The sequence below is a fragment of the Aythya marila genome (genome assembly GCF_965140915.1).
Source record: "Aythya marila genome assembly, chromosome: 1".
Classification (NCBI taxonomy): Eukaryota; Metazoa; Chordata; class Aves; order Anseriformes; family Anatidae; genus Aythya; species Aythya marila.
Window position 1 is genome coordinate 8,898,760 of NC_139042.1, and position 21,605 is coordinate 8,920,364.

At 35.5% G+C, this 21,605-nt stretch overlaps 1 protein-coding gene across 3 annotated transcripts in view; it reads right to left on the reverse strand.

Annotated features, from left to right (window-relative positions):
* Positions 1-21,605, reverse strand: part of GRM5 (glutamate metabotropic receptor 5) — a gene marked incomplete at both ends in the record, with an annotated part of 270,563 nt that overhangs the window by 55,875 nt on the left and 193,083 nt on the right. For all 3 annotated transcript variants that reach the window (XM_082775943.1, XM_082775942.1, XM_082775941.1), the window contains one exon: positions 2,679-2,914. In XM_082775943.1, coding sequence (XP_082632069.1) covers positions 2,679-2,914 — 236 coding nt within the window. The remainder of the gene's footprint in view (positions 1-2,678; positions 2,915-21,605) is intronic.

Sequence of the window (21,605 nt, forward strand, 5' to 3'; positions counted from 1 at the left end):
TTTTTTCCTTTTACTATAGTTATCATGGCCTAGCAGTGAATATGACAAGCTGAAGAAAAAGTAATTAGAACAATATATTTGGAATTTTTTTTCCTGTGATCATGATTTGCAAATCAGCACCACGTGATTCTTACACATTTCTTTGTGTGTTTGAAACTCCTGGGCTCTAGGAATCTCATTGAGCTGTGGCTCATTTAGGATTTCTTTGTGGGAAACCTTCCAGCAATAAATGCTGTTCCAAATGTGCTATCAAGCTTTATGATTAAGTTGTCTCATATCCACAACTGGATGACTTCATGTTTAAAATAACATCTCCCTGCACCCCTGAGATAACTTTTTTTTCAGCAGTGAATTTTATTTTAGGCACTATAAAAGACTCTGTAGGCACACGTTTCACACTTCTCAATCTTTCATATAAAACAGAAATTAGATTCTCCCAGTGCTGGTAAAAAGTAAGTAAAATAAAAGATACCCCCAAAAAGTCAATCTGAAATGTCACTGCTAATGCATCACATTGATAGAAAAGAGGTTTTTATTAGCTTGTAGCCAGTCATATCCACTGTACTGTTATCTCAGGAAAAATATCTACATTATCGTAGGGAGATCAATGAAATTTACTGCTCACTATGCAGTACCTGTCAATAGAGCAAATAAAACCTCTGTCATGCTGTGTTGGAAGGATAGCAGAAGAAAAATACTAGGGAAAAGATAGTTGAATGCTGAAGGTGTACACAGAGATTTTTTGATTCTTAGGTTCGATTTCCACTTCAGCCACAAACTTCCTCTACAGCCTTGTGAAAATCAAAAAAAAAAAAAAAAAAAAAAAAAAAAAAAAAAAGACTTATGAACCATAAGTGGGACTTGAGAGGGATTATACATGTGGGGGACTTTTTCTTGTGTAAATCCAAAACTTTAATCCTTAAAACCATTTCTTAGTCTCACAGGTGTGTGGAAATTATTGACGTTTTTAGGAGGAAATGTCCCTTGCGCCTTACAGCTGTGGTTGGGCTGATGTCCAACATGGGATGCCAGGACATCTACTATGGTATTCCCTCTGTCAAGTCCCCAGGGCCATTTTCTAGCCACAGCAAATCTGAAGGAAATCTGAAGGAAAACCTGTCATACTATAATTTAGGTATAACTTGGGTAAGGAGGGGGAGACTCAGGTTAATGCCTTCGACTGTCTGAAGAGCTTCAAAGCTACAACATTCACTTACCACCAGGACAATTGACCATTAGGTCCCTAAGCTTTACTTAAAAATACATACACATGGGCCCAGTCTTTTAATATGACCCTGTTCTTGCAGAAAACGAGTTTCATTTACAGGAACTCAGTGCTTTTCAATGGAATTCACCTCCTGCTGTGTAGGAGGACACTTAAAGAGACAGGCATTGATTTGGGGGTTGAAACCCTGGCTTCACTGAAGTCAGTGGGAGTTTCATCATTGACTTAATAGGCCCTCTATGTTTTTCCTATGGTTTTATCACCTTTGTTTTCTCTTCGTAATATAAGCAACACTTTCTCAAAAAAGGAAATGAAAGCTCTCCTCTTTTGTTTCCTTCATTTTCAAATTATTTGAAGCTTTTTCAGAAACTCAAATAATGGGAAAGTGAGCAAGGACTATGACAAAACATTCGTTTCACAGCCTTGTTGGTTTGTAGTATCATCTCAAGTGCATCGGAAAGCCTTAAAACCATTCATGCATCTGAAGATGCATGGAGAAATTCAGCATTATACGTGCAGTGACATTGACTACCTGCAAAACAGAGACACTGTGTCTACTTGTAAGGCTTCTGCCTGTTTTTTCTGTGCTGTAAGACAAGAATGTAGTATCTGCTGAGTTGGTGTCAGTGTCATCTTAAACTTCCATTGTAGCTTAAGGACTTACTTCAAGCAAATAAAGGAGGAAGTATGTTTCAATCAGAACTAAAAAGCTGTTACCCCTCAAGATAAAAATGAAATGGGGTGTTGCCTTAGTATTGCAAGGCATCTCATGAAATAGAGAGTAATTAATGGAAGTAATGCAAAAATTTTGAGAAGAAAAAAAAGAAAGCACCATATCTTTCTGGGAAAAAAAGAAAAAAAAAGGTCAGTGTTTTGCAAAAATGACAAAATGTTGTGGCAGTTTTTTGTTAAAATCAGTACAATTTTATGAAAAATATCAGCTTAGTCAAAATGGCATTTCCTGAAATGACTCACATCTGAAAGAAAACTTAATTAAATCCTTCAAACCAACTAGTCTTCTATCTGAAGTACACAAATGATCTTCATCATTACCATCTGGACTTATAATCTTTTGTGTATTAACTCTCTGATTGCTCTTGTGCCATAAAGAAATATAGCTAGACTTGTTTCAGAAAAGAAGCATTGAATTTTGGAGGACAAGACTTTTGAAAGTATTTAGATGACTGTAATGGCACACTAGCATCAAGATTTTCAAATTTAGAGAAGCATTAGTTGCTGAGGCGCTATCTATTTGTTTCTCTAGATACATAAATACTTTTAAAATCATGTCTTTCGTCCTTTTGTAAAAAGCCAGTGTTTCAATTCCAGCATCTTTGCTTCCAATCCCACTCACTATTCCAATCAGAGCAGTCAGTGTCAGCTCAACATGACCTGTTCACACCAGAACTTCAGTCACACTGGTTTATACAGAAAAAGTAATAAATTCACTTACTTGTGCAAGTCTTGTTGTATTTAGGGTTCTCTTGAGGGAACCCTTCCAAACGGCACTGGAACCTGTGCTGCCAAAATTCCTGAAACCATGGATTTCGGTGATTGGTTTCTGGCCGAAGCTGCAGGTAGTAATCATCAAACCATTTCACGTCAGGAGACTGGAGCTTGATCGTTATTCCACCAACGGCTTCACGCTGATACCCATCTGTCACATCGTACCTGTCTGCCCAGCCATCACTGCAGGGATAAATGAAAGAGAAACATTGACAATTCAACGGAATAAGAAAAGAGCTTTCTCAAAAACAAAATTATGAGCCTAAGAGCACATACCCACACTTGTGATTCTGTGTTTAGTAAAGCACCTGCAATACTTCTGCTAGGATTCAGTATTTTTCTTTTCCTTATGTTTGCTTGTAACTGGCACCTTCTACTTAGATAAAATATTCCTCATCTTCTAGGTAATTGAAACAACATTACAAATCACAGATCCTGAAATCGGCTCTGTATAAACACAGCTCTGCATCACACAAAGCTCCTGTGAGCTCTGGGAAGAAAAATTGTGGAGTGTTTTAGTGACACTGGGTTGATTTTTCTCTTACCTGAAAGGAGATGACCTTGAGGACAGGATCTCTGACAGTGCTGAGAGGCAGTGAAACAAAGCACTGTGTTGCCGACTATGCCTCTACTGCACAGTGGGGCATGGAATGAAGAGCTAGAGGCAAATTTTGAATGAGTTGACACTGCTGAAGCAGAAATGCCAGCTAAGAGCTCAGCTGCTGTTATAGTACAGCATCACATCTGAAAATATAAATCCTCTCTGCAGACATGACTAATGAAGTTGGGCAGAGCATTATGCAGATGTCATGTTTTTCTCCTGTTTCTTGGTTGTTGGTGGTTGGAGTATTATGGATCTTGTGTGGTACTGTACCACACATAGAATTTTAATCCCCTTTGGTTAACCTCTCTGCTTGCAACACTCTGACCACAAGTAGCTAACAGCAGTGACTGAAAACCCAAATCAAATCAAATGTCCCAAACATCTTAGGGTAATTCCCCTCTGGTTCCATAATGGAGTTCCATGGAAGTACTGACATTTATTAAGTTTCACTCAGCTCTATTAAAAATATGCATATCTCATTAGAGCAATGCAGAATTCTGTTCTTTTATCAAGAGCATGATATTTCAGATTATCAAAAGCCCCAGGTCTTACAGTCACAGAACTGTAGAATAGTCTCAGATTCTTTTTTACTTTTTTATTTTTTTGTTCTCTAGAAAGGCACTGATGTTAATGATTTTAGAGAACACCTTTAAATAGTAAAGGTTGAATAACTGAAGGATTAAAAACAAAACAAAACAAAACAAACAAACAAAAAAAACGCCTACCTTAATTTAATTTATTTTAAAACTTCATGCATTTTTCAAAGGTAGCCCGAACTATTTTAAGCTAGTCATGGAATAACTGATGAAAGTGACCTTTAACTGTATCATTCTCTTGTTCTATTTTGATCATCTGATTTCTGGTTTAAACTTTGCTCCTGTATTTCAGATCATGCATTTCAGTCTGCTGCAGTCACCTAGCACATTCTATATTCTCTACATGTAGACTCAGCTGTCATCACACAGTGCAGGAGTCAAGACCTCAGACAGGGACCCCTTCTGCACAAGACACTATTGTCATGAATCCTGGACCCTTGATTACATCTCACAAACACAGCTGCAATGTCAGTAAATAAAAGTTTCAGCAGTGCAAAAAGTAATATCCAATATCTGAAAGTAAAAGGAAGGGACTACTAAACATGCTTTAGATTTTAAATGCACTGATTTACTCAGCACAGAGGAGTAAAATACACATTCGTGAAAGGAGAGATGAACACTGATTTTCAGCCTGAATACAGCATTTGGAAAATTTACTTTTAAGTTTAGATCCACTTAGAAATGTTAATGTTAGGAAGTCAATTAACAGGAGTTAATGTTCCCAAACGATCTCAGGAGGCTCACTATAGGCAAACAGTTTCCACCCTCCATCAGGACTCTGTAGTTGTCAAAGACTTAGCACTTTTTATAGGTTATTTAGTGATAAAAACTTTAGATTTTTTTTTATTTTTTTATTTTTTTTTTAACATATGAATGATTTTACCTTTTCTTTGAAACATTTATCTTAATCTTTGGCAAGATTTTAAGCTGTTTTATTCATCCTCACAAAATCTGACAGGTTTTATGAGTGCAGGAAGCGATAGATTTTCTGTAGGTTTAAAAAAGTATTAATACTGAATGGAATTTGACAGAAATAGAGCTGTGCTGTCAGTATCTGTGTTTTATGAGTTCCCACATAAACAACTTAGAAACTGTTTTCCTGTAATTAATTTCTTTATCATTTTTCAGAGGAATAGCTTTGTAGACCTAATCCAGCAGAGTGCTTTAAAATTTATAGTATTACTTTAGAATAGTTATCTCCTCTAAGAAGATTTGCAGCAGAGATATAATTTTAAAACTTTAAGTTATTAAAAAGATAGAAATAACAGCTTCAAATTGCATAACTCTTCTTCTCAACTTTTTCCACAGAAGGACTTTTTAATTCAACAGAGCTGCTTTTCATTCAGATAAGTATTTTAGCTCAGCTTCTTGGGCCAGAGGCTTTTGGGAGGCTTATATAAAAGATTTACTCAAAGTGTGCATTGTAGAGACAACAATGTAGAAACAACAATACCTCAGACAGACAAGGTAGCAAAGCAAACACTAGACTAATGCCTTAAAAGCCAGTGAAAGTGGTTTGCATAAAAATGCAAAGGCACCAGTTGTGTCTGATATTTTAATTCTGCATCCATATTATAGTAACAATGCTTATGGGATGTCAAAAAACAGGATGATATAGCTGTGTTTGTCAGATGCCTTTGCTATTCTATGAACTCAGCAGGGTTGTGAAGGCGAGGGAGAAGAGAAAAGGTGTGTCCTTACTTTGATACAGACTTCATAGTCCCTCCTTAGAACTTCTTTCTTCTCCTAATGACTTAATTGTACTGCAGTAGCTGGTGAAAACATTATACTCCATTGGTTGCTGTGTCATCACTAAAATATGCTGGTTCAATTGGAGAAAGTTTTGGAACCCAAAACTAGCTGAAAGGAGGAGCTCCAACAAAACCCTGGTTTAATCTCCACTGTCACCCAAAGAAGTGGACTTTCTGTTAGCAGTGGACTATGTAGGATATTTAGGTAAATAAATGTTTAAGAACAATTTCATTATAGGTGGTTAAAAAAGTCCAGGTGAACAGTACTCCAGTAATGATATGAAAAGGTCCAAACAGCTTAAGCAGGACTTGAATGTCCTTAACAGATCATTACACAGTCTTCCCACCACACCCCCTCTCCCCTTGCATGGGCTGTGCTTTTCAGTCTTATTCTGATTTACCAACCTCTTGATACTTTTCACTTATGCCTTTGTGCATATATGCTTGTAGTTTGAAATGGAGCATTTAACTCTTACGGAATCATAGAATCATTATCTCACTTTTCTCTTCATATGACCACAAATTAACTTTCCTTGAAGACATCTAATAGTTTAGCCATTGCTTTTATTTTACAAGCAAATGAATTAGTTGGTTTGTTTGTTTGTTCTCCTAACATATGTCCCTGCCATCACAGCGAGTTGCAAAGACCAGCAGTCATCTTCAAGTGTAACACAGAAACATGTAATTTGAGATTTAGGGTCATCCCTTTATTTTTTCCATATTATTCTTTTCAAGTAATACAAGACCCTGTTAGAAGAGGCAAGTTATTTAAAGGTGTTGTCCCATTCTGAATGGGTACTTCCCTACTGTATGTCATGATTGCTGTACTAGCAAGTTTTACACAAGCTTGAATTGTAAATTTAGATTTTAAACTACTACATGGAATTTTAAACAGGGCAGCGTAGTCTGGCAACTTACAGTGTGTCTGTGCCTGTTCAGGCTGATGTGTCAGTATGCGAGCCACCCAGCGTAACCTGACAAACAGGGATTGCGAGGTTATAGAGAATAGATAATCCATTTCTCATCCTTGGGGAAATGTTGCGTGTATCCATATCACCATAGACAGTATCTTTCTCTATCATATATAAAACCTTCCAATTACAAACCACTCTTGAGTAATTTATTCCCACACTCAACTACATTTATGAGCAGAATGCTGTTTCCCATTATGCAATAGAATGATTCTGACTGTAGCTTACAGCCATTATTTCTTATTCTATTCAAGAGATGAAGAACAGACTCAAAGTCAGCCAAATACCTCCTCCTTATATCAGTCAGTGCAGTGTAGGTGCATTCTCAACTTCACAGGTGAGACTTATATCTATAAAGATATCTTTGCAGTCAAAGAGAGCATTTTATACACTAGAGAAAAAATATATTCCTCCAGCTCTAGTACAAATATGCTTCTATGGATTCTATCCTTGACTTTCTCCACTATATCTCCACAAACTCTCTTCTCTGAGAATTATCTCCCATTGCAAAGGGAATAAACTGAATATCACCTCATAACCTTATGTGCCATTAGTTCTAACATTGTCTTTATTGAGCTAATGAACCACCTCACTCACATTTCTAACTTTAATGTTTAGAGACAGATATTTTAGTAGCAGAATATTCCTAAAAGCTGGAAACGGTGATATCAGAGCTGAAGAATAAAAGACATTTTCTTGCACCAAAACCTGAATTATTTACCTCTGTAATTGTTCTATGTACCAGAAACAGGTGTTGTTGTTTTTTAACTGATGGGCAAATGTTCTTAATATGATACCACCTAGACTTAAAGATAGAGTTGAGTAGGAAGAAACCTTACTGTGAAATGAGGCAGTATTTGCACAGCTGCAGCACCAAACCTAAAAGCCCCTTGCTGAGATATCTGTCAGGTGTAAGTGGTAATGAATATATCTCATTCATCAGCTTGTCCAGATTTGTCAACAAGAAGTTGTCACAAAGATGACTATGACATGTGCAGATCTGGCTGGTGTTAATATTACACTCACATCTAGCTCAGTGGGGAATTGTCTTTCAGGATTGTGGCATGTTTTCCCTTGTCCAGTTCTTTTGTGTTTGTATTTTTGACAGTCATACTAATGTCTGGTGCACTTTCCTTAATGACTTGCTGTGTGATATAGGATAATATCTATACTATATTAAATAAAATATATCGTTGTTAATCATGTTAGAAGTGTTATGAAGAAGTCATCGAAAAGGTAGTTAATGACTATACAGGCAATTCATTCAATATGCATGGTGGTGATGGCTGCTTTGGGCTTATACAATACAGTCAAGAAATTCCTAACCCTCTTGAAAGGGGTTTACAAAAAGGTGAAGTGAGCCATTCCCTGTAAGCAATGAGCTAAATATTTAATGCAGAAAATGTCTTGGAAAAGACAGAATGGACATTGCTCTAAAACCACTTCACATCTACTTGATATTTAGCCTTATGATCAGCCACACGGAATATGTTACTGATGTCAATCTGATTATCTTGAGTAAAAGGGATTTGCAGAGCTGATTGATACCTTCCATAGCACTAGCAAATTATTAGAGTTGCACATTACCGTAAACAGGTCAAAGGAAGAGAACTACTGCCAGCTTAAGCTAACCACTTTATTGTGAGAGGAAGAGTAAAGAAAGTGTTGGCTTGCAGTTTGGTATGGGGAGAAAGCTTCCAAAGACAAATTTAGGACAGCTTTTAGTATCAAACAACTGGAAAAGCAAGTGGTTAGCACAGTTAACAGTAGCAACAGAAGTAAGGTGTCAGTGAGGAAGTGGGAAGGTGGAGGACAGGCTTGTGGAGGACAGGCTTGATTGAATTAGCTGTAGATTCACAGCTTGAAATACTAAACACAATACTAGGAGAGTGATGTGATAACTGTATTCAAGTATATAAAAAGCTGCAGCAGAAAGACCATAATTTGTTTATCATCTTGATGTAAGCGTGCATGACTTCACCTGGAAGGAGGAAGATTTAATTTAAACACCAGAAAAATGTTCCTCACATTAAAGAGAATAATGGACTAGAATAGGTGGCAGATTCAGGGTGAGGGAGAGGGGGGAGGAAGGAGTGTGTCAATGAACTAGTGAGGCAAACATCAATCTGACAGAAATGGCCCTGCCTTGAAAAAGGGAGGACAGTTAGCTACCTATCTACATCTGTTCTGCCCTGTATTTGTATTAGTTTATGTTAAGGTTTGACACATCTAGGAATGCTGATTGCATAAAAACCCAGTGGATTAGAATAAAGAATGCAAAGAAAATTAAAATACTGCCTCTCCCTCACAATTTCCCTAGCTTCTCATGTCATTTTGTCTTGTTTCTTTTCTCATTATTGCATTTTTTTTTTCTCTCTCTGCAGTTGCTGTGTGAAGCATCAACAGCAAAAATTGATTTAGGATTAATCATGTGTTTGACTGTACACATAGCTAACTCCAGTGATGCAGCCAGAGTACTCAGGGGTGTGAAAGGGGCTCATGTCTGTGCCCAGCACTCAGAATTCCTGTTCTAAAGAGAAATTACCCATCCAGAATAACACTTCCTTAAGTGCAAGATGAAAGAAATGGAAAAAAAAAATCTCCTAATTAGAGCCAGCTAACATTTTACAGAGTTGAGATATTTTATATGAAAAGTCATTTCTCTTCCTCCCTTCCCCCCCATCCCCTGGATTAGAAATCCTTCTTTATGTTACATTTTTAATTTTCTCTCTTCTCAAAATTACTCTAAATGAAAATTATACTGTTTTATCTCCTGTTTTTATTTTTGTTGTTTTAGTTTTATTTATTTATTTATTTATTCTGTGAAAGGAAGGGGTTTAGATATATTTTTCAAGCAGCACTATCTTTCAGTATAATTCAGTTATTCCTTTGTGTTTTTAAAACAGAAAATAAATTCTATATTCTCTAATTTAAACACTTCAGCTAAAACTCTGAAGTAAACACAGGTTTGGCAGTTTCAGACTACCCACTCATTTCTGAATATCATAATCTACAATTCTGTATTATTGTCCCTGTTATAAATGAAGTCTCAACTCAATCTGAATTTTGTAATATTTATAAAACAAATATTTATAAAAGGTATAAAAGGCAAGTAAACAGTGCTGGGTGTGCAGGGAGTCTATGCTCCACCAACACGCACACGTGAACATCAAACATTCTAAATATATAGAACATCGCTTTTACATACTAAACCCAAGTATGCCTATACATACGTACAATCAGGAAAAGTAACAAACAATCCTCCAAGTTCCATGACTCAACAGTCTCCATTTTCCACTCCTTTTCTTGATTACATACAAGTCTCCATTTTCCATTCCCTTTGAACAATATATCTTGCTTTAAGTTATCAAGCAACTCGGTCTTCAGGCCTTATGTATCCCATTCTTCCCGAATTGAAGAAAAGCATATCCATCTCATTTTCAAGGCCAATGAGGCCTGGGTCAAAAGGCATGTCCAGGTCAACAGGGGGCGTAACAGCAAAAGCCTTTGATGGCTGTAGCAGCAGAGGGGCCAATGGCGTAGCAGTCAGATCAGTAAATGAGCCCGCAGCTCCCTCACTATCTGGCAAACCACACATTTCTGACTGTGGTCCCACATGGCTCTTTAAGGCCTCACAGATTGCTCGCCAGATGCCGAGCAATCCCACCGCAACCTTGTCATTTAGTTGCAGAGTCCCACACCATGACCTCAATTTGGTCCCATATTTCAAGCTCATAAACTGACTGATTGTTAATAAGGAGAATAAGCTGTAAGGTTACCAGGACAGTTTTTGTTTCCAAGGACGTGTGATTCCCCATAATATGCAACTGCTTACCAGCGAGGGGCGGTTGTGTGTGCGGGTCCGCTTCTCTCAGCTTGAGCTTCTTCCCAGTGACTTTCTGTGTGAGCTTCTTTGAGCGTTTTGCTGAGTTTGGCCGAACCTATCTTCATGAGGCAATCAATGTGCCTGTTTCTGTCCTGATCTCCATTCTGCTAGCCTGTTCCTTTTCATTCATTCCTTCTTTCTACTTCTTTATTGATGATATAACTTCATCGTGTTGCCATTTTTGTTTTGTTTTGTTTTGTTTTGTTTTGTTTTCATCTCGAGGACACGATGGACTGGTGTCCTTTTACACCAGTGGGATACAGCATAGAAAGTTGGAAATATGACCACTGGTTTATTCCATTAAGTAACTCACTGTATCAAATACAACTTTCTAGTTATTCATTCTGGATAAACTATTATCAACTACAATAAAATGGCATGAGTCAATAACAGTAAGCCGGGAAATGCAGCTTTAGGATCTGTGCAAAAGCTCCCTGGAATATTAAGTGTACATTTCTCAACCACTGCTTCTAAAATTAGACAAAATGCTAAGATATACATGTATACAACAAAAATAGACTCCCCACCCTCCCTTTTGTAAACATTTCTATTTATTTTCTAAATTGAAAATGCAGCAGTATCTTGGGATCAGTTGGGCTGATTTCTTTTTCTCTAAGGTCCCCCCCCCCCCTTCAATCTATAGTTAATGCTATTACAGTTAATGAGTGCATTCATTAGGCTGTACACTGGTCTTTTTTGTTATGCAAAAATCTGTTTACAGGCCACATAATGATGATGGAAACTGCTGTTCTGCCCATGTGTAATCATTCTCCTGCCAAAAAATCTGACCGATAGCATTTGAGAATATATTTGAGAATTTTTCTTCTCCTATGTAGGGGTTTGTTGACTGAGTGGCTGTCTTTGTTTTTTCCTTCCTTTTTTTTTTTTTTTTTTTTTTCCCTCTACTTTTTCATTTTTTTTTCCTTCTATATCTTAAAAGCTCTACAAACATTAAAAAGTCCTCATGCTCTTCTGCAAAGTGCTGCCAGTTTACAAAGGTAAATTTGGTTAAATAGTGGTTGTGGGGAGAAATTGCTCATGGTGAGCAGCTGTAAATTGTTGCATTTAGATGAGTTCATTTTATATTATAAATGGGAATTCTTGTCTTGCTGCCCTGCCTGTTTTTGTTTGTTTGTTTGTTTGTTTGTTTAGATTGTAACTCTTAGTCTTTGTCTGCTTTTTCACTTTTTTTTTTTTTTTTTTTTTTTTTATGCAGTTATAAAGATAAATGAATTTAAGGGTAATTCAAAGGAAAGAAGTTAAGTGGCTATTTTTACGCAGCATGACACAGTGTTTTCTACAAGATGATATCTAGAAGTAACTATGCAGTGAATTTGGCAAATACCTTGCACAGGAGAATACTGGTACTAATTACTTGCTGAGTATCCAAACTTCCCCGAGATGAGAAAGGTTGTGATGGCAATTTGCAAGATTGGTAGTCTATAGCAACATCTAATTTACATGAAAACAGAGTTTTACAGCTGTTTGCATCAGTACTTCAGATCCGCACAGTAATTCAGCCTGACTGAAATTTTTCTGGTCTACAGAAAAATATACTTTGTTTCTAGTGTGTGATGCCACTTCTTCATGCTTGCAATTTTTATAGCTAGTCAGACTAACTGGAGGATGTTGTAATCAGACATATCATTTGTATGGGCCTTTCCTTGAAATTGAAGAGATCTAACTGGATGTTACCCCTTAAAACACTAAAGATATTCAATTTGTGATTTTTTTTTTTTTTTCTGTTGATTCCTGAATAATTCTTTGATGAGCAGAAGGTAAATATCAAATATATTACCACAATGAAAGGTATTTTGGATGCCTAGACAACTTTACAAGCTCTTAAAGTTGTTTTTTTTCCTAAGATCTAATGTAAATCTGTGCTGAAATTTAAGTCCTTCACTTCTGTAAAGGCTGTTTTTTGCCCTTTTTTTTTTTTTTTTTTTTTTTTTTTTTGAGCAATCATTTGCATAGGCTTTCAGGCTTGTCTAGACTAAATAAATCCAGTTCATCCCACCTTTCTTTTAAATAGATTTTTTCTAGACTTGCTATTATTCTGGGTCTCCTTCTTCTTGAAAGTGACCGGCTGGTCCTTGTCTTTGCAGACACAGTGCACAGTGCTTTGAAAGCACCAACAATCAGTCAATAATGTGTCCTCGCACTCGATGGGGACACCAGTGAACACCAAAGTGAGAAAGAACTTAATGGGCTAAGAATGGGAAGGATTGATTCTTCATCTGGGATCTACATAGACAAGGACATAGTAGCTTGGGACATTCTCGTACTTGTGTACACTGAAGTCAGCAGGCAGTTCCTTTATGGTTCCCAGTAGGAACCACTAGACCTTCAAAAATAGAGTCAGAAGAGGAAGAAAGCTTGATGATTTTAAGCTCAGATCCTTGAAGTACATTTTCCAAATATGGCTGAAGCTTCTCTTTTCAACAATATTAAAGTTGTTGACTCATATTTATAATTCACTCTAAGCTCCTCAAACTGCAAACGTCTCATAATGACAGCCTAATAAAACACCGCTTACATAATGTCAGCAGCAGCAGCTAAGAAAAACAGGAAAGAAAAAATGTTTCATCTATAAAACATTTCAATCAAATAAGTGTTAGTACTGTGAACACTAGCAGAAATGAAGATTTTCCATCTTCCCCAGAATGCCTGAATTCTGTATGGCATCTCAGACATTAAAACATCTGCAATGCAATGTTATGCATCTATTAAGCCTGTATAAACAAATGCCAAAAAAGTCATGCCCAGAAGTTGGGTCTTGGTAGAAATGAAGAAAAAATTGACTGTCTTGAAACACTGTCACAAATCCATTTTATATGCAAACCATCCCCCCCAAATGGAACGAGCATTAGGATGACCTTGTATGCAGGAGGATCCTCAGTTGTAAGGATCCTGCTCTGGCAGCACAGCATGATTTATTGAATTTCCTTGCATAGACTGCAAGGATTTTTCATTATAAAAGAGTACACCAGGAGAAAAATATCATATTCTGTATCAGAATTAGCTTTTATGAATGATTTACTGGGGCTGCCATTAATGGAATGATTGTCCATTAGACATCCAGGTACTGCTTTTATGTATATGTAACAACAGTCTTTGTAATAAATTCAATTGTAGTTATAAGATTAAACAGATAACTGAGACAGCCTTATTACTTAACAGATACTTCAGAAATGGGTAAAAAAATGATCTGAATAAAACCATGCACTTTCTTGACAGAAAATGCAATATATATATAAATGTATGTATAGATGTATATATAGACCTGTATATTTATATTTCTTATGAGTATATATTTGCAGCATTTTTCTCTTAAAATATATCACGCAACATTTCTATACAGTACTTATTATGTGCTTTGTTGTAGAGAGTTCTGAAATTGTTAAAACTATCATAACATCATGAAGTATAATTTAAAAGAATATTTGAGATATTGTTTCTATAGAAGAATATTTTTAATCATAACTAATATACTTAATTTTTAGGCATACAAATCAGGAAACAACATGAGTGAATCAGTACATATGTGTGTGTCTACGTGTTCTAAAATGGTGCAAACATTAAACCGTGAGTTTAAAAGACAAAATAAAATTTAAATTAAAAAATAAATTTCACATGTTTTTTCAGATATTTTCAATAATACTTAATGTATTAGAACTAACCCTTCTTATTACTTTGGATAGAGTTTGACTAATAATAACAAATTAGAAATGTAGGGGTAAATCTTAATCTCACACACATGTACTAATAAATGGGACATGAAACAAAAAGGTAAGGATGATATGTTAACATTTTTATTTGTATTTTTAGCATTTATTTTAAAACCATACATAACTGTAAAGGTTTCACTAGTTTAACAGTGAGTTAAGCAGATTCTCATCTATTCTTATAAGGAGAACTACAGTTCTTAAATGTCCAGACATAATAAGTCAAGAGACTAATATCAAATTGGCAGTTATACAATAGATTGAAAGTTTTGTGTACAAAGTTTTTGAGATGACAATGTTATGTATTTTTTATAGAAAAAATAAGTTGTTTAAAGGTAATAATTGCATTAATTAGCACCCAATTAATAATAAAATATAAATAAAGGAATATTCACAGCCCCCCAATGAATCAGTAATTTTTTTTTTTTTTTTTTTTTTTTTTTTTGAGAAAAATGAGAAGGAAACCAACTCAGACCTAGAATAATGATCCAAGCAGGGTAGATATGCTGAAATCCTATTCCTGCTGAAATAAGCTGGAGCTTTGCTACTGTCATAAGTCAGGACTGCATTCCTAGCTCTGTGATAAGATCGGGACATTACCGTCTAATTAATTCAGTGCCTACCTTTAAGTAACATAACTGGTATTAGCACTCACATTGGTGATACCATTCATGTTGGTATTACCTGTAGAATAACTCAGATGTCAGAGGTGATAAACATAAATTCTTTCAGTCAACTGTTTGAGGATCCCAAAGAACACTTTAATGATTATCAGAGGAGGAACATCGCAAAAAAGGTGCTTTGTTGACTGAAGGAACAAGTTGAGTCAAAAACCTTGTAGACTGAGCATTTCATCACTGGCCATACAGCTCTCAAAGCCAGTTTCTTCTTGAAAAGAGTGTATCATAATAAATGTGCTGAAATGACAGAGCTAATCTATAATATATACATCACAAGATATGTCAAGCCTGAACTAAAACATTCTTTGCTGCAGCAAATTACAAATTTCTTCTGAGACTCACAGCAGGCATCCACAGGAATACATTCATATCTGGTTGGTGTAAATAATGTGAAAACAAAGACTGGTATCATTTGCTACATATTTTCTTTTGCTGAAGTGGCTTGTATTTCTTTCTGCAGAAAGCGTATTTAAAAGCATTCTTTTCAAAAGACAACACATATCTATGCACTCAGGCTGTTTTACTTCAACTACTTGAGTTGACTACATTTTAAGTGAATGTAATTCCCACAATAAGGCATTGACTTGATTTCTTTGTTGATGTCCACACAAGCAAGACACATTTAGTATCATAAAAATACGAAGCCTACTTTACTGTACCCAAACCAAAGCACACAAAGCCCAGCATTCTGTCCCTGATAGTATGCAGTACAAAATTCTTGTACTCAGTCACACCCAAAATAGAATTGGATGGTTTTAGCAAATGCCAACTCATATTCTCCTACCATTTTACTGACTGAGGATTTATGTCATTATCATAAACCACCAGAACTCTGATGTAAAGTGGTCTTTAAGCACATGAGATGATTCCAGTTTGGGGTGAAGTGTGTAGGTCAAAGAGATTTTCCCCTAAATTACTTCAAAAATAAAGGAAATGCAGGAAATCTTAAAAAACGTGCAGCCAGTGAGACACAAAATTCACACTGAGAAGAACTTTTCTGCCTCCTTTATTTTACAGAGTTGTCAGAATCTGGTCTTAACAAAAATAAACATGAAGCCCAGGGGTGATCTGCACCCTAGGTGAGTAATTGTGTTCTGCATAAGAAATTTGCTTAAGATGTGAGTAGCCAATGTAAAAATTTGAAACCAAATGTAGTCCAGAATATACTTGAAAAAAAAAAAAAAAAAAGCTTAAAAATTAGATCAGATGGTCTCACATGAAGTCAAAATGTGCCATCTATGGAAGTGATTGACCCCCTGTACTCGGCTCCAGTGAGGCTGCACCTTGAGTACTGTGTTCAGTTTTGGGCCCCTCGCTACAAGAAGAACATCAAGGTGCTCAAACGAGTCTAGAGAAGGGTGACGAAGCTGGTGAGGGGTCTGGAGAACAATTCTTATGAGGAGCGGCTGAGGGAGCTGGGATTGTTCAGTCTGCAAAAGAGGAGGCCCAGGGGGTGACTTTATCACACTCTACATGTACCTTAAAGAAGGCTGTAGTAAGGTAGGAAGAACTTTACTGAAAGAGTTGTTAGGCATTGGAATAGGCTGCCCAGGGAAGTAGCTCAGTCACCATCCCTGGAGGTCTTTAAAAGACATTTAGATTTAGAGCTTAGTGATATGGTTTAGTGGACTTGTTAGTGTTAGGTCAGAGGTTGGACTAGATGATCTTGGAGGTCTCTTCCAACCTGGATGATTCTGTGATTCTGTGATTTTTGATAATATCTTCATCTAACTATAAGTCTGAAGAAAATAAAGGATTAGTATAGGACTCAGCATACTTTGGGTGAAACACTACTGTGTGCTTGCTCTCATGCAAAGTCTTTAAGACATCATAATCAGGTTTTAGGTTTCAGAACTGTGGCTATGGTTACCACCAATGAATACACGTGAAATGTATCAGCATCTCCATGTCTTTGTCTCTGCAAACAGACTTGTCGCAAAAAGTACACATTCTTCTGGGATAGTTTTATTTATTTATTTATTTTGAGCTAAAGATGTGACAGAAAAGGCACAGAAAAAATAGTGGTTTTGGTTTACAGAAAAACTAAGCAGGTTATTTATAAACTTTAGATATTAGTTCTGTGGTACAGTAACACAGCATTTTTTTCTTTGACAGGAGCTTTCAAAAATTGTATTGTAAAGTACGTTCCAGAACTGAGTTATATACAGATGTATAGGAATGACATAAATTTTAGGAAATAGTGATGCAAAGTGAAAAACTGGTTCTTTTTAGTAAAATTAATTTTAACTTAATGAAGTGCATACTCTTCTATAATGCAATTGTATTTCACAGGGGATGTTGGATAAGTGACATTTGAGAAGTACCTTTTAAACAGCGTTATGCAAGGCAGTATGATTCCATCTGGAATTTTTTCTTACTTTTCTTGTTGTATCCAGGCCTTTGACGTACTAAACCAATAATAAGTTATGATAATAGAGTATAGCCTATCATGACTTATCAGTTAATTCATAGCAAGGCCTTCTTCCATTACAGCTGAGTAACTGAAAGGTCTCTAACTAATACAGTAAATTATGTGGTTCGAGTATACAAATATATTTTCCCACTATTCCTCTGTAAATAACTGTAAGAATAGATCCCTTGTTTAAAATATGTTGTATACACATATTTTAACGCCATTTAGTGCCCTTTCATTCAGCGTTCATACCGAAGTCAAGGGCAAGACTCTTAATGTCGTCAGCTATTTATCACTGGCTTCATGGGCAACTCAAACATTGTTGCTGGGAGTAGTTGCATGAATCTATTTCTGAGAGTGTGTTTGAACCAAACCTTAACATGAATATTCCAGGTACTGGAAAATTGGTTCCACTTCTAATGGATCAATTGTATGCTTCAGAAACTTGATTGTCATCAGTCAGTATGAACTAACAGCAACATGGGCTTTATACATATGCTTTGTTTTTCTATATCTTAATTTTCTAGTTGTCTAGGCCAATGATTTATAGTTTTAGTTCGGTGTCTACTATATTCTAGCTATTTCATGAAAGATTATGGGAATATTTCTTTACCATTATAAATACTAAGGAAATAAAATCAAATATGTTTGTCAAAAGAAAAAGTAATCGTTCAAAGCCAGACACAATATAATGATCTGAATCCATATCCATGTTGCCAAGCAACAATTTACAACTAAGTAAAAGTAAATATAAAAGGAAATATTACAGTGGAAATCTATTCCACAGCAGATGATTAAACCATGTTGAACATTAAACATATTTTCCTTAAAGACAGCCTCAAGAGATATTCTTGTGTTTCACTGGCATAAAAGAGATATTAATTAAGGACATGTATTTGCTTTATTAGCTACATATGCATGAGAAAAGGTAAATTTCTGTTCACATTGAGAGACATCTAAAAGTTTAGCAGAGGGAACCCACATGTCAATTCTAATTCATTTTCATTTCCAAGTCTTTTGGAATATGTATTCTAGATCAGTTAATCTCAATCAATTTGCAACAGAAGTTGTTCTGACTTTTTTACCATCTAACCCCTTCAGCAAAACTCCGTCTCACAGTAGCAAACATGCTAGTCTAGCTAGATATTTTAAATGTCTTTATTGATATTTTGAAAGCAACTCTATCATGATTAAATAAAAATTGATTATTTCAACAAGAGTCTTTGATTATTTTTAAATGTATGTTTTTTAAAATAACATTTACTGTAAGACTAGAGTTCTTTTATTATTTTTTCCCTCTTTATTCTGCATTAAAGATTGTCCTATGTACTCTAACAAACCAGAATAATTTCACTTTTAATTTTATTAATTTTCTGGTATGAAAAGTGTTTCTACCACTTAATAAAAATGAACTAATGCTCTTTCTCTCTGTTTCTCTCTCTCTCATCTCTCTTCCTCTCTCCCTCTCCCAGTTCTCTTTCTTATAAGTAATATGTTGATGCATTTTATTTTATTGTCATTATTATTTTTTAATAAAGCTGTGTCTTAAGCAATTTATGAACTGGGCTGGAAAGGCTAAGACTGTTCAGCCTGAGAAGAGGAGGCTCAGAGGGGATGTCATCAATGCATATAAATACCTGAAGGGAGGATGAAAAAAGGATGGAGCCAGGCTCTTCTTGGTGGTGCCAAATGTCAGGACAAGAGGCAATGGGCACAAACTGGAACACAGGAGGTTCCAGCTGAACACCAGAAGTTCTTTGCTGTCCTGGTGATAGAGCATTGGCACAGGTTGCCTGGAGAGGTTATGGAGTTCTTCGAGATTCAAAAGGTGTCTGGGCAACCTTCTCTGGGTGTCCCTGCTTGAGCAGGAGGGCTAGACCAGGTGATCTCCGGAAGACCCTTTAAACCTCAAACATTCTGTGATTCTGTGATATGCTCCAAATACACCACTAATTCTGGTCATACAAAAGAAATACCATTGCCATGTAGCAAATTTGCTATACAAAAGAAATACCAATACCATTGCATGTAGCTTGTGAGAGGTTAGTTATCCAGAGCTAACTGCAGTGTTTGCTGACATTTGCCCAGCCAAGAATATATAGTCACAGGAAAACATCTTCTCCATTGTATCATGGAAAATCTAGGACAGACATACATGTATAGCAATATATTACTGTATTTGTTCTTTGGAGTTTTCTTGGGGATGTAATAAGAACAAGAAAAATGAGGGAAATGCTGTTGGGCAAATGAAAAGAAAAAAAAAAAGTCTGAAAAAGTGTTGTGTTTGAAAAGACAAATATGTAGTAGAGACAGAATTCACATGTTGTGGATAGGTAGGTAGAAATCATAGTGTATGGACTGCAGGCACCCAGCCGTGCTTGTTAGAAATATAACTGCTTCATCCACTGATAAAGAAATACCAATGTGGACAGAAGTGAACAATAATTTAGTCAAAGTAGTCATGGCATATGAGATCTGTAGCAAATATGGCTAGGGAAGGGAGGACTGGTGTATGAAAACAGCGTTAACTTTGGGCCTGAATATACCACAGGAATACTATTTTCTTTAAATGAGTAGGTCATCTACTCTGTTACTTCTCTCAAAAAGTGACTATCCAAAAAAGTGAAACTGGAAATAAAGTAATATAGTATGAGAAAGTGTAAAATAAAGGCACGATTAAAATCAAGAAAAACTAAAACCAAATCATTGCAGATGTAGAATTTTTTCAGGAAAGAACTTTGTGATTATACAGAAACCTGCTTTAGTTAGAGTCCTACATGATGTCTTCATGGATGAAGTTGAGCAGAAAAGGTTCTGTGTCTTAGAAATAACAAAATGTTATCAGTGAAAAAGTGCATCAAGACTGAATTCTGACAAGCCATCACGCAGATGTCTCCACCTAATTTTCAGGCCAATGATGCTATGAGCAAGAAGTCAGTCATCCTCCTATGGGTTGCATGCAGATTATTATTATTATTATTATTATTATTATTATTATTATTATTATTATTATTATTATTATTATTATTATTATTAAATATTATTATTTTATTATTATAATTTATTATTATTTAATAATAATAATTAATATTATTATTAATAATTAATATTATTATTTTATTATTATAATTTATATAATAATAATAATAATAATAATAATAATAATAATAATAATAATAATAATAATAATAATAATAATAATAATTTTCTGTTTCTGAAAAATAAAGTTATAGGGTCTTACTTAGAGCTGCCTGTCTACCCACAGAGTGCTAGTGTAACAAGGAGTGAGAACAGCAACTCCAATGAAGAAAACTGAAACAACTTGTGTTTATAATTTTATAGCTCTCAAAGCTTTAGAAACTTGGCAACACTCCTGTACTTGATACTAAAATAGGATTCTCCATATCACAGTATTTTGTGACCTATGAGGCTTTTATTTTGAGCTCATCTTCCTAGAGTCTTTGCTATGCTGTAGACCTTCCAGCCTTATACAGATTTGGAAGAATGAAATTTAAATGGTTTTAGTGGTATAATGCATTTGACATATTTAATGAGAAAGTTAATTAGTGATAGCAGTGATCATAGTATAATCAGGATTTGGGAGCTTAAGTCTGAAGTCTTCCTGGACTAAGAACATACTTGTATTTATTTGTCACACATCTATATTTATACTCAACCATATTTTTGAAAGCGTTTTAATCACTTGGGTAGCTCAAAGAAAGAAATGAAGAAGAGATGGAGGGAGATGAAGAGGGGAAATTGCCTTAAACTTCAGGAAAAAAAGAAATTGGAAGGATTTTTCTAGCAGGAACCTGTCCCAAAGTAGACTCAAAAACCAGGGCCTGACACTACAGAAGTTATATTGCATTTTGATCTTTTATGACTGGCTTCGAAATGTCTGAAGAAAGAAGCATAAGGTAAATTTTGATACATTAAGTGAGAATTGCTCATCACAGAGAGACTTCTAAAATATAAACACCACTTCATCTAAGGTCCCTATGTTGGTCAGTACAAGTTTGTAAGTTTTTTTTTTTTCCCTTAAATTATAAAAATGAAGAAATATTTAATGCTTATGATGAATTTAATTAAAAAAAAAAAAAAAAGAAAGAAAAAAAGAAAGTGATGGAGAGAGAGAAAAAAAAATAGAGAAAGAACATAAAAGAACATATTAAAAAAAAGAAAAAACAAACAAACAAACAAACAAACAAACTTGAATAGTGTTGTGGTTTAACCCAGTCAGTAGCTAAA